We start from the raw sequence: 11,742 nt of genomic DNA on the forward strand, positions 1-11,742 counted from the left end.
CTCATTTTACGTTACGCTCCGCCCACAGGAGGGCGACGTTCGCTGCGAGAGGGAGCCTTGCCCCCCGTTGCCCTGTACCAACCCTGCGCCTCCTCCACACCACTCCTGCTGTCCAGTGTGTCAAGGTGTGTGTGCCTGTGTTGTACTCATTCATTGCCCGCCCATTTCAAATGCATTTTTGACTTGTATAGCAAACAACGGCGGTGAATGAGTTCATCATATGTGACCTTGAATGTGTGTCTTCTAGGCTGTGGTGTGAACGGTCACCACTTCCCAAATGGAGCTGTGATCCCGACAGGAGATCGCTGTGAAGAATGCTCATGCGTGGTATGTCCAACAATTCAAGTATTTCAAGCGTGTCTGAGTAGTAAACACTAACGTTGTGTTACAGGATGGAAATGTGGCATGTTCACCTCATCCGTGTCCAGCCCTGTTTTGTCCAAATCCTGTGCATCGCGCCGGAGATTGTTGCCCACGGTAACATGGATGCCTGCTGCCCCTTAGTCAATAAATCACCCAGTGTGCATCCAGTATGTTTTTGTGACTTGAAGGTGTGCCGAGTGCGAGTACGAGTCTCGAGTGTACCTGGATGGACAGAAGGTTCCGTCCACGAGTGACCCTTGCGTCGAGTGCCGCTGCTCTGTGAGTTGCATCTTAAATTAGTAGTGTTGGAGGTCATTTTATGACATGAGGGTTTTATTATGTTGACGTGAGTGTATGGCAAATATTCCATGTGTTTTGTCAGGCAGGAGAAGTGTCCTGTGAGCGCACAGAGGCGTCATGTCCTGCGCCAAGCTGCAGCCACCCGGCAAAACGCAAGGGAGAATGTTGCCCCACATGCAATGGTGTGTACTCTAGATTCTAATTGTGAGAATTTTATATATATATACTGTATATGGAGAAAAAGGTTGAAGAATTTAGAGAGATTTTGCACAGTATGTATTCACGTGTCTCAAGGAAAAAGTTGTATATTTTTAATGAAATGGTGATATTTTCAAGAAAAATGTTCTAGATTTTCAAAGAAAAACATTAATGACAAGGAAAAATGTCACATAAAAAAAAAAAAAAATCAGGAAAAAGTTATGCATTTTCTAATAAAAAAAAAAATATAATTAATTGAAAAGTCATAGATGGTTGTTCGTTTCTGTGTGCCCTGCGATTGGCTGGCAACCAGTCCAGGGTGTACCCTGCCTACTGCCCAAAGCCAGCTGAGATAGGCTCCAGCACTCCCCGCGACCTTTGTGAGGAATAAGCGGTCAAGAAAATGAATGGATGGATGAGAAGTCATATACAAAAAAAATTGTGCATTCTCAAGAAAAATGTTTATTTTTTAAGAGAAATGTAATTTACAGTATTTTTGAAGATAACATTCATATGTTCTTAAAAAGTTACATAAAAATAGTATAGCGAGAAAAGTATTTTCAAGACAAAAAATTTCCATTTTCAAGAAAAAGGTTTTAGTTTTTCCAGAAAATGTATATATTGCATATATATTTTCAAGTTAAAAAGTCATGTATTTTCAAGGAAAGGGTCATTTATTTATTTATTAAAGTATTTTTTTAAAAATCTTGAAAAATCTACTTTATTACTCTGAAATATTTCACGTATTTTTGTGAAAAAAGTTTATTTTCAATTCAAAAAATGTACATTTTCAAGATTTTTTTTTTCCACATTTTGAAGAACAGAACAGTATTTTCAATTTCATTATCATGAAAAAGTCACAGTTTCTAAGAATAAGAAAAAAGTTTTTTCTTTATTTTTGGTCATGTATTTTTTTTAAGTAATTTTTCTCCAAAATGTACGTAAAGCATTGTTGAGAAATTGTACATTTTCAAGAAAAACGTCTTACATTAAGTTTTTTTTTTTTAATTGTTGAGTTGTGCAGGGTGATATTGAAGAAAAACATATGATATTTTCAAGAGAAAAAAAAAACATGCAGAAAAAGATGTCATCTAATATTGTTGAATAAATTGATATTGAACTCTCCTTGTGTGTATGCTGGGACAGAGTGTGAGTTTGAGGGGCGGGTGTATGCGGAGGGAAAAGCGTTTGTCCCGCCGGGAAGCGGCCCCTGCCTGCAGTGCAGGTGTAAGGTAAGTCCTCACACAACAACCAGTTTTGAATTCTTTGTAATTCTGCGATGGTCTGTGACATGCGTTTCCCACATCACAGAGCGGCAACGTCGTTTGCCACGAAGAGAAGTGTCCTCCCGTGCGATGCTCCAACCCCGTCCGAGACCCGCATCGCTGCTGCCCCGTCTGCAAAGGTAGAACCCATCTGCAATTGGTGGACACTTGATTAACTTCCTGTACATGGCAGTGGATGGATGACATCATCTTAATCTCCTCGTAGAATGCGTTATAGACGGCTCCGAATATGAAGATGGCTCCAAGTGGCGCCCTGACGATCCGTGCTCCAGCTGCACGTGTGTGGATGGAGACCCCCAGTGCACCCCCATCCGCTGCCCCCCCATCACCTGTCTGCATCCTACCAAGACTGCTGGTAAATAAATGTGTTAGTGTCTGTTAAGTTAGGATTGAAGATATATTACCGGGGGAGAAAGTCATCACTTTATGTGAATAAAATAATAATATTATGAGGTAAAAGTAGAAATATTTATAGGAAAAAAATATCAAAGTAAGTACGGTGTACAGTGTACAGTAATATATGCAGAACATTTTTACATTAGGAGAAAATTAATGTTATTTTAAAAGAAATCAAGTTATGATGAGAAAAAATTGGTAATATGAGAAAATAAAAAAGTAGAAATTCTACAAGAAACAGTCAAAATATTACTAAAAAGCATTCGAAACTTTAATAGAAAGAATGTGAATATTGCAGAAAATATTTCTCGAAACATTTGTAACAGAAGATTATAATTTTAGGATACTCAAGTACAAGAAATAAGTACAAACATTCCTAGAAAGTATCATAATACTGTGATAAAAAATATAAATATATTTTTGTAGAATAAAGTAATATTTTTTTTAACACTATGAGAGCATTTTACAGGGGCAAACTATTATGAAAAAAGTATTTTGTTAAAGTAATATAAGACTAAAAATGGAAATAATTTAGCAATATTACTAGGAAAAAAGTATAAATACAAAACAATGAAAGCATTATGAATATTAAGTATAGAGCAGTATAAATATAAATTAAGCTGTATGAATATTCCAAGAAAATATAATATGACAAAAAAGACATACTATTGGATAAATAAGGTATATTATAAGGTAATATTTTGTGTAACAAAGGAAAATAATTTGTGGAAAATATTGTAAAATCATGATTTAAAAAACGACAAAAAAATTAGAAGAATAAAATAATCATTTTACAAGAAAATGTATCATATCAGTAAAATAATGAAAAAGTCCATATTCTGAGACTAAAATCATAATATTAAAGAATGTCATTTTAATTCAATTTTAAGGGTGATGTTAATATCCCAAGAGGAATGAAATTGGCAGAACATGAAAAAAGGTGACACCAGGGATGCAATAATTTCATTACTTTATTGTTATTATTGTAAAGAAAATGATTCTTAGTTTGGGCATGTAAGTAAAAAAAGTAATATAAAAATAAAAAGACTGTAACATGAGAAAAAGTTACTATAATATTAATTGCAATATAAAATATGATAGTGTTTTCATTAACTGAAGAACCTTACAAGGAAAATGAAATTAAAAATACAGTTACGTACAAAGTACACGAGAAAAGTCATCATCATAGTAGAATAATGTTACAATATAAAAAAAAAAAAACAGTCCATGTTTGTGTGTGTTTATACGTCGGGCGTCAGGCTCGTGCTGCGCGGCGTGCGACAGCTGCACGTATCATCACCGTATCTACGGCAACGGGCAGACGTTTGGGACGCCCGAGCAGCCGTGCCACGTCTGCACCTGCCTGGTGAGCGTGCGATGCCACCCACACATTCCACTTCACACTTCTTCCTGCTCACCCTGCGACCCGCCCCCCACCCTCACCCCCACCCCTTCTTGCAGCACGGCACTGTGTCGTGTGAGAGAAGACCTTGCCAAGCACTCAACTGCAGCAACCCGTACACAGCACCCGGAGAGTGCTGCCCGAAATGTCCAGGTATCTTTTAGTTGCGCGTATGAGAGCATTCCAGCATAGTGTGAGAGGTTATCTCATTTTCTGTTTTCTTTGCTTCTTGATTCCGACGTCAAGACTGCTTGTTTGAGACGCACGTATTTGTGGACGGCCAGGCCTTCGCCAACCCGACCAGCGCATGCGAGGAGTGCACGTGCGCGAGCGGCAGGATCGACTGCCGGCAGGCTCGGTGTCCTCGGCCGCGATGCAACGCGCCTCTCGCGGCGACGTGCTGCAGAAACGACTGCAACGGTGAGCCCGTCCACACATACAACACCATTTTTGCTCACACGTGCCACTGAAATCATTGCATGTTACAGAGACACTCTCACACGTAGGGAACCGTTGTCACACACACTACTGAAATGTTCTCTCACACGACTGAAGTGTTCGCAAACACTACTGAAACAATCTCAAACCTTACTGGAATGTGCCCACATCCACTGAGGAAATTTTTTTGCTCACGCAGACTACTTAAGGGCTCTCAAACACTACTGAAATGCTCAAAAACACTGCTGAAACAATCTCACACATTACCAAAACATTAACTGAAACATTGTAAACATACATACGTCTGAAAAAGTATTCGCGCGCACACTACTGAAATGCTCTCACACATAAGTGAATCACTCCCACAACTTACTGAAATGCTCCCTCACGCTCCATCAATCAATTTTCTGAACCGCTTACTCCTCACAAGGGTCGCGGGGGGTGCTGGAGCTATCTCAGCTGGCTCTGGGCAGTAGGCGGAGTACACCCTGGACTGGTTGCCAGCCAATCGCAGGCTCCCTCACCCTTTCAGGAAAATATTCACTTATACAGGCTCTCTGACATAACTGAAATGCTTTCACACGCACTACTGAGACACATTCCGACACTACTGGAATGCTCTGATATTCACTTCTAAAAATGTATTTATTCTCACTGCTCTCATGCCTTACTTAAACACTCTCACCCTCCGTACTGAAATGCTCTAACACAGTATTGAAAATGATTCACTCACATGCACTACTGAAACACTCTCACATGATTGGATTGCTCTCAAACACACTTCTAAAAAAATTAACACAGTTTACTTAAACACTACTGAAACGCTTTGACACACTACTGAAAAATGATTCAATTACATTACACTACTGAAACACTCATACACAACTCGAATGCTCTCAGGTTACGTCTAAAAAATATTTACTCACACACTACTGAAATGCTCTCATTCATTACCTAAACACTCTCACACTCTACTAAAACAATATGAAAGACTTCTAAATGTATTTTTATCACTCCCACATTACTGAAATTCTCTCACACACCACCGAAAACACTCTTGCACATACTGATCTCAGATGTACCTGATAGTACAGTTCGTAGCTATTGATATGCATCGTACTGTGACGAGTGACGTCGTGACCTGTTGCCATTCAGGATGCAGCTACGCCGGGAAGGAACATCCCAACGGTCACCAGTTTGAACATCCCACTGACGCATGCAGGACCTGCAGCTGCCTTGTGAGTATTCACATCCACAATGGCTCATTTTCCCGTCAGCAAATCATGCCAAGTCATTTGTATCAAGCGACGTTTTAAAAATGTTAAAAACAAACCAAAATGTATGTCATTGAATTTGACAAATCCATGTACATAGGTAAGGCTTTTTGTCTCCTGTAGAATGGAAACGTCCAATGTCTTATGAAGAGGTGTCCACCCCTGTCATGCTCCAACCCGAACGTGTTGCCTGGCGAGTGCTGCCCCCAGTGTCCTGGTGAGGAATTGCATTCAATTTGAATCGATAATAAAAAGAGCGCTTGGAAATAATGTCATGCATTGTTTTGTCATGTGTGGCTCGTTGTGGCCGCAGCGCCCCCTCTGGACTGCGAGTTGGAAGTCCAAACGTACCGACATGGAGAGCGCTTCTACTCGCCGTCGGACCGCTGCCAGTTGTGCTCGTGCGCCAACGGCACCGTGCACTGTCAGAGGAAGCCGTGCCCCTTCGTCTCATGCGCCAATCCCGTCACGCGGGACTGCTGCCGCACCTGTCAAGGTATGACATGAGGGTGGGAATTAACCCAGATTTTTTTTTATTGATGGTCTATTTCAAGACAAGTGGGCAAATTATGGGCCTCGGGCCATGGTCTGCTCAGTGTTTTAATCTGAACCGTCGACCGTTTACGTTATCATTAGTACTTTAATTTGTTACATTAATTTGGATGCTTTTTTATTGGAATGTATGTAATCATTTTATATTGTTTTTTCATTCCGTTTTTTATTTGTTCATTTTATTTATTTTCTCAATGAGTAATTGTATTTTTGTAAATAGAGGACAAACTAGCAATTTTACTCATACATTTAGCATTTAATTACCGGTATATTAAATAATTGATTTACTGTATAAAAAATGAATAAATAAATATATAATATATAAATATATATATATATATATATATATATATATATATATATATATATATATATATATATATATATATATATATATATATATATATATATATATATTATATATATATATATATATATAATATATATAAAAAAAAAAAAAAAATATATATATATATATATATATATATATATATATATATATATATATATACACATATATATATATAAATTACATGTAATATTTTTTTTCATTTATTTTACTGAATAACAGAGAAATTAGTTATTGTGTATGTTAAAAGAAAAAAATAATTATCCAAATATTTGTAATTATTTTATAAATAAATGGTTAATTTGTTTAACACAGCTATTAATATAAAAAACTCCTAAAATGAATAATATAATATATACATAATAATTTACTGACAATTTTACCCACCCATTTAACTTTTTTCACTTCATTAACTAATGTCTTGTTTTTTTTATTGTGAATATTTGATAAATAAATTTACATTTAACTTTAAAAAAAATCTATTTTATAAAAGAATTTGGTATTTTTTATTATACATTTTAACTAACAATTGTAAAATAAGGATTGCTTTCATTTAACATCTTTATTTATTTTATTAAATAATTTTAATTACACTTGTCAACAGCAAATTTTAATCAGAGATGGCTTTATGTGTCCCTAAGCATATTTTTGATGCTAATTTTAAAATGTCTTTATTTTTTCTACCACATCAGGTTTTTGTCATATTTTCAGTTTTTGTTGTTAAATTTGTATTTTACCATGCCTTGTAATTTATAGCGATGACGTAATAAAAAAAAAAGTAAAAAATCCATCTCTGGAACCTAACCATAATTCACAAATATTACTCATCAATACATTACTAAATTATACTGCATTATTATTATTATTATTATTATTATTATTATTATTATTATTATTAGTAGTAGTAGTAGTAGTAGTAGTAGTAGTATTTAGTATTATTATGAAAACCTGATGTAACCTCCATTTCCCGCAGGCTGCCTGTACGACAGTCGAGAGCGAGCCAACGGCGAGATGTGGGACGACTCTTCGGACCCGTGTGCTGAGTGCGTGTGCCATGAGGGTTCCGTACGGTGCGAGAAGAAGCGTTGCCCCCCCAGCAACTGTAAGCATCCTGTGCAGCGACATTGTTGCAAGTCCTGCGACGGTAAGGAAAACTTCATCTTTACTTGGACTTGCAGCGAACTTCTCAAGACACCCCATCAATCAATCCGTGAGTGTGTCTGTTGATCTGCTTTGGGCAGCCTGCATGTATAACGGGAAGGAACACGCCGACGGCGCCGAGTTTGTTGACGACAGGGACCCCTGTGCCGTGTGCTACTGCTATGCGGGAGAGGTGGTCTGCACTAAGCTGCCCTGCTATGGAGACTGCCGTCACCCGTACAAGGCACCCGGACAGTGTTGTGCCGAGTGTGAACGTGAGTTGCAGCCGTGCGTGAAGTCATTTTACCACAAAGAAGTCATAATATTTCTGACAGTTTTTTTTTTGTAACTTTTACCAGAATAGCATTATAACATTAACAAAATGTCTAAGGAATTTTTTTTTTTAAAAAAGGATAATTTTAGGAGAATTAAGTGATATTATTAAAAACAATGTTTGAAACATTTTTTGTAACCGCTTTAGCTGCTACCCTCGCAACCTGACCTGATAAGCGATAGATAATGAATGGATGTTTGAAACATATGACCGTAAAAAAACTAACAAAAAAAAAAACACTATGAGAAAATAATCTTGATTTTACAAGAATAGAGATAAAAACACGTGAGGTTATTATGAGAGGGAAATACATATTTAATTTTGGAAGAGTAATTTTGTAATTTTAATTCATTTTTCAATTAATCAATTGTTTTATATTATACATTATTATAAAAAAATCCCAATTTTACCAAATTAAAAATGCTCTAATAATAAGAAAAAATCTTTACAGGAAAAAGTATAATCCTTGGAGAATGAAGTGATAATTGTGCAATGGGAAATACAACTGGAAAAATGTTGATTATTTAAAGAACAAATTATAATTTTAGGATAATAAACTATTCCATTGAGGAAAATAACTTTTAAAAAGTCAAAGTATTAAATTTTTTGTACTTTTTTTTTTCGTGTAATGTGATTTTTTTTCCCTTTTTTGTTTTCAAAAATATTACCCAAAAAAACACATTTTGAGGGGATAATAGAATCATGAAATTCCAAATATGATTAATAATCATCAAGTATTATGAGAAAAAAACAAGCATTATTACAAGAAAATCTAAAAATATTACTAGAAAATGTTGATTTATTACAAGAAAACTATTTTTAGACATGTAATAATATTTTTAGGAATAATATTGTGCTACCAAATAAAAATTACAAGTACCAATTGAGTTGGAATCTTTTGTGACACTTACTCAAAAGGAGAATACAGTCTATATATTTGTTTTGATTTGTCAGGCTGCTTTTACAATGGTGCTGTGCTCTCAAATGGACAGTCCATTCCTGACCCGGGTAACTCTTGCTCAGAGTGCACCTGCCAGGTAACATCAAGCACGTACGCACACGCACATTTACAGCTTCACACACCACAAAATGTATGTGTGTTTGCTTTCAGACTGGCACTGTGCGCTGCGTGAAAAAGTCGTGTCCTGTGACGCTGTGTCCTCACCCGGTCACAAACGCGTGCGGATGTCCTGTGTGCGACGGTATGTCGTCCTTTGGCTAATATGTTGCATACATGTATGACAATTACATGCTCATTATGTTGCCATCATGATATCATTGTTTGATAAGAAACACTGGAAATAATTGTTTTAAAGCTTCCATGTTAGTTTTTGTTTTTTTACTGAGTTTTAATCTGATTTTGCATTACTAATATACAAATATGTTGTAATTCAAGTTTCTTTTATTCAGTTTTTATTTTGTATGTGTAAACAATTTTTTTTTATTTTTTTTTAATGTAAAGTATTAATATTTAATATACCGGTATATTTTGTTTAATCTTTTTAGTTTTAGTTTTAGTTGCATTAGTTTTAGTTTCAAAACATTTTATATATTAATATAGTTTATACACTATGCAATTAATTCATATATTCATAATCATTATTTTTGTAGTAATTTTAGTTCCATTTATAATTGTGTTATTTAAATCTGAAATTGAATGTATTATGATGTAAATTAACAATGGAAAAACGTTGATTTGAATGATCAATTAATAATTTGTGTTTATTATCATTATTGCAGTACTATATAATATTTGCATATTTTTATAATATTTGTTTTGACATTTCGTAATTCATTGTACTGTAAACTCAATATATCTTTTTATTGATCTCCTAAAACAGGTGAGTAAGACAACTCAATTTCATTCCAGGCCACAATGTAGAGGGAAAATCATGGAAATAAATACCAGCGTATAATATCTGGAAATAGTGAAGAAAAACTTCAATTTTAGACAGATTATTTTATTTTTTATTTTTATTTTTTCCCAAAATGAAAAACAAAAACAAAAAAAACAAGTCAATTTAGCTAGAAACATTAAAGTAGTATTTACTTTGGTGAACATAAAAAAAATTCAGTTGTGGGGCCAGATCTGGCCCTGGGGCCTCAACTTGACACCTACATCCTACAAACTCAATTTCAATTCATTTGTTGTTTTATTTCTACCACTGCTGATCAGTTATTTACTGTTCAAATGATCTCATTGTCTGCTCGTGTGCAGGCTGCCACTTCCAAGGTGTGGATTACATCGACGGGCAGGTCCTGGCAGGAGGAGAGAGCAGCTGTCAGGAGTGCACGTGCTCAGTGAGTACAAAAAAAATCACCATCACGATAACAACAAAGACACAATATGGTGCTCGTTGTTGTTCTCCTCAGAGGGGCGGAGTGGTTTGTACGCAGAAAAGATGTCTCACCGTGTCCTGCTCTCATCCGACGCTGGACGGATGCGCGTGCGGCGTGTGCGACGGATGTAACTTTGAGGGACGGAACTGTTTCAACGGCGAACGTTTCCCGCATCCAACAGATCGTTGTCAGCTCTGCTCATGTCTGGTTGGTTGCTTGTTATGAATCATTATTTTCTGCGCTGCCGATTTGATATAATATCCTTCTTTGAATAAAGGTATTAAAATGAAAACGTGATTTGTGTGTGTGCAGAACGGCGACGTGCTGTGCTCACGCGTGTCGTGTCCAAGCACCCCCTGCTTGCATCCGGTGACCCTCCCGGGCGAGTGCTGCCCCGTCTGCACGGGGATGTGTCGACATCACGGGAGGGACTATCAGTCCGGTTTGTCCTTCCCGTCGCCCTCTGACCCCTGCTCTTCGTGCTCCTGCCTGGTCAGTCCGCTAATGAGGAACTACACACTAGTGACATAAAATTCTATTAACATATAGTTCTTTCATAGTAGTACTCGTAGCTCACATATATCCACTAGTGCACAGTTTTTCTTCACTAGTAATGTGTTGTATTTGCTCTTTAAGTTTTATTTTCATGAATGTATTTTTATTTTATTTTACTATTTTATTTTTTTTATTTTACTTATTGTATTTTAGTATTTTATTGACTGTTTTTTATTTTTTATAGTTGTTTTTTACAAAGGTTATTTTAGTTAACTAAAACTAAAGGCAAAACTAAAACTAAAATAAAAAAAACAATTTTGTTAACTGAATAAAATAAAAACAAAAAATTATTGTTTTTTTAAACTGAAAACTAACTGAAGCTACATTTATACGCTACAAGTAACAACTTAAAATACCTTGATCCACTTTGAGGATGATTTTAAATAATGTTTAAGTAGATTTATTTTGATATTAACCGGAATATGGACGGATTTTTTTTTCACTCACTCATTCCCACATGTAAGCTTCTGTGAGTGAGTGAGTGAGTGGAAAAAAATAATAATAATCCGTGTGTGCTTTCAAATTGTCGTGGGAGTGACGTCACGCAGCTGACACGTTAGCCCGCCCCCCCCCCCCCCCCCCCCCCCCCTGCGATTGGCTGGAGGGGTATGAACACTGTCTTTCCACAGAAACATCCCGCTGTTTACAAAACAAACACAAAATGGCAAAATACAGACTGGGGGTGTGGGGGTTTAAGACAAAATCACCCCCACACGTTATAAAAAGCCCATATCTATAAATTATTGAGAAGTAGTTTGTTTAAATCCTGCATTTAAAAAGTGCATTTTCCTGAGTGAAACCGGCAAACAGGCACT

The 11,742-nt window shown here is 36.3% G+C and overlaps 1 protein-coding gene across 1 annotated transcript in view; it reads left to right on the forward strand.

Moving 5' to 3' along the window:
* Positions 1 to 11,742, forward strand: part of kcp (kielin cysteine rich BMP regulator) — a 35,052-nt gene that overhangs the window by 10,920 nt on the left and 12,390 nt on the right. The window contains exons 9-29 of the mRNA XM_077516992.1: positions 29 to 125; positions 248 to 327; positions 392 to 477; positions 552 to 642; positions 746 to 845; positions 2,008 to 2,093; positions 2,173 to 2,266; positions 2,353 to 2,502; positions 3,803 to 3,909; positions 4,005 to 4,098; positions 4,192 to 4,365; positions 5,539 to 5,621; positions 5,781 to 5,874; positions 5,971 to 6,153; positions 7,532 to 7,702; positions 7,800 to 7,973; positions 8,987 to 9,069; positions 9,144 to 9,234; positions 10,251 to 10,333; positions 10,406 to 10,579; positions 10,685 to 10,864. Of these exons, the coding sequence (XP_077373118.1) occupies positions 29 to 125; positions 248 to 327; positions 392 to 477; positions 552 to 642; positions 746 to 845; positions 2,008 to 2,093; positions 2,173 to 2,266; positions 2,353 to 2,502; positions 3,803 to 3,909; positions 4,005 to 4,098; positions 4,192 to 4,365; positions 5,539 to 5,621; positions 5,781 to 5,874; positions 5,971 to 6,153; positions 7,532 to 7,702; positions 7,800 to 7,973; positions 8,987 to 9,069; positions 9,144 to 9,234; positions 10,251 to 10,333; positions 10,406 to 10,579; positions 10,685 to 10,864 (2,475 nt within the window). The remainder of the gene's footprint in view (positions 1 to 28; positions 126 to 247; positions 328 to 391; positions 478 to 551; positions 643 to 745; positions 846 to 2,007; positions 2,094 to 2,172; positions 2,267 to 2,352; positions 2,503 to 3,802; positions 3,910 to 4,004; positions 4,099 to 4,191; positions 4,366 to 5,538; positions 5,622 to 5,780; positions 5,875 to 5,970; positions 6,154 to 7,531; positions 7,703 to 7,799; positions 7,974 to 8,986; positions 9,070 to 9,143; positions 9,235 to 10,250; positions 10,334 to 10,405; positions 10,580 to 10,684; positions 10,865 to 11,742) is intronic.

This window comes from Festucalex cinctus, chromosome 3, assembly GCF_051991245.1.
Source record: "Festucalex cinctus isolate MCC-2025b chromosome 3, RoL_Fcin_1.0, whole genome shotgun sequence".
In the NCBI taxonomy this organism is placed as follows: domain Eukaryota; kingdom Metazoa; phylum Chordata; class Actinopteri; order Syngnathiformes; family Syngnathidae; genus Festucalex; species Festucalex cinctus.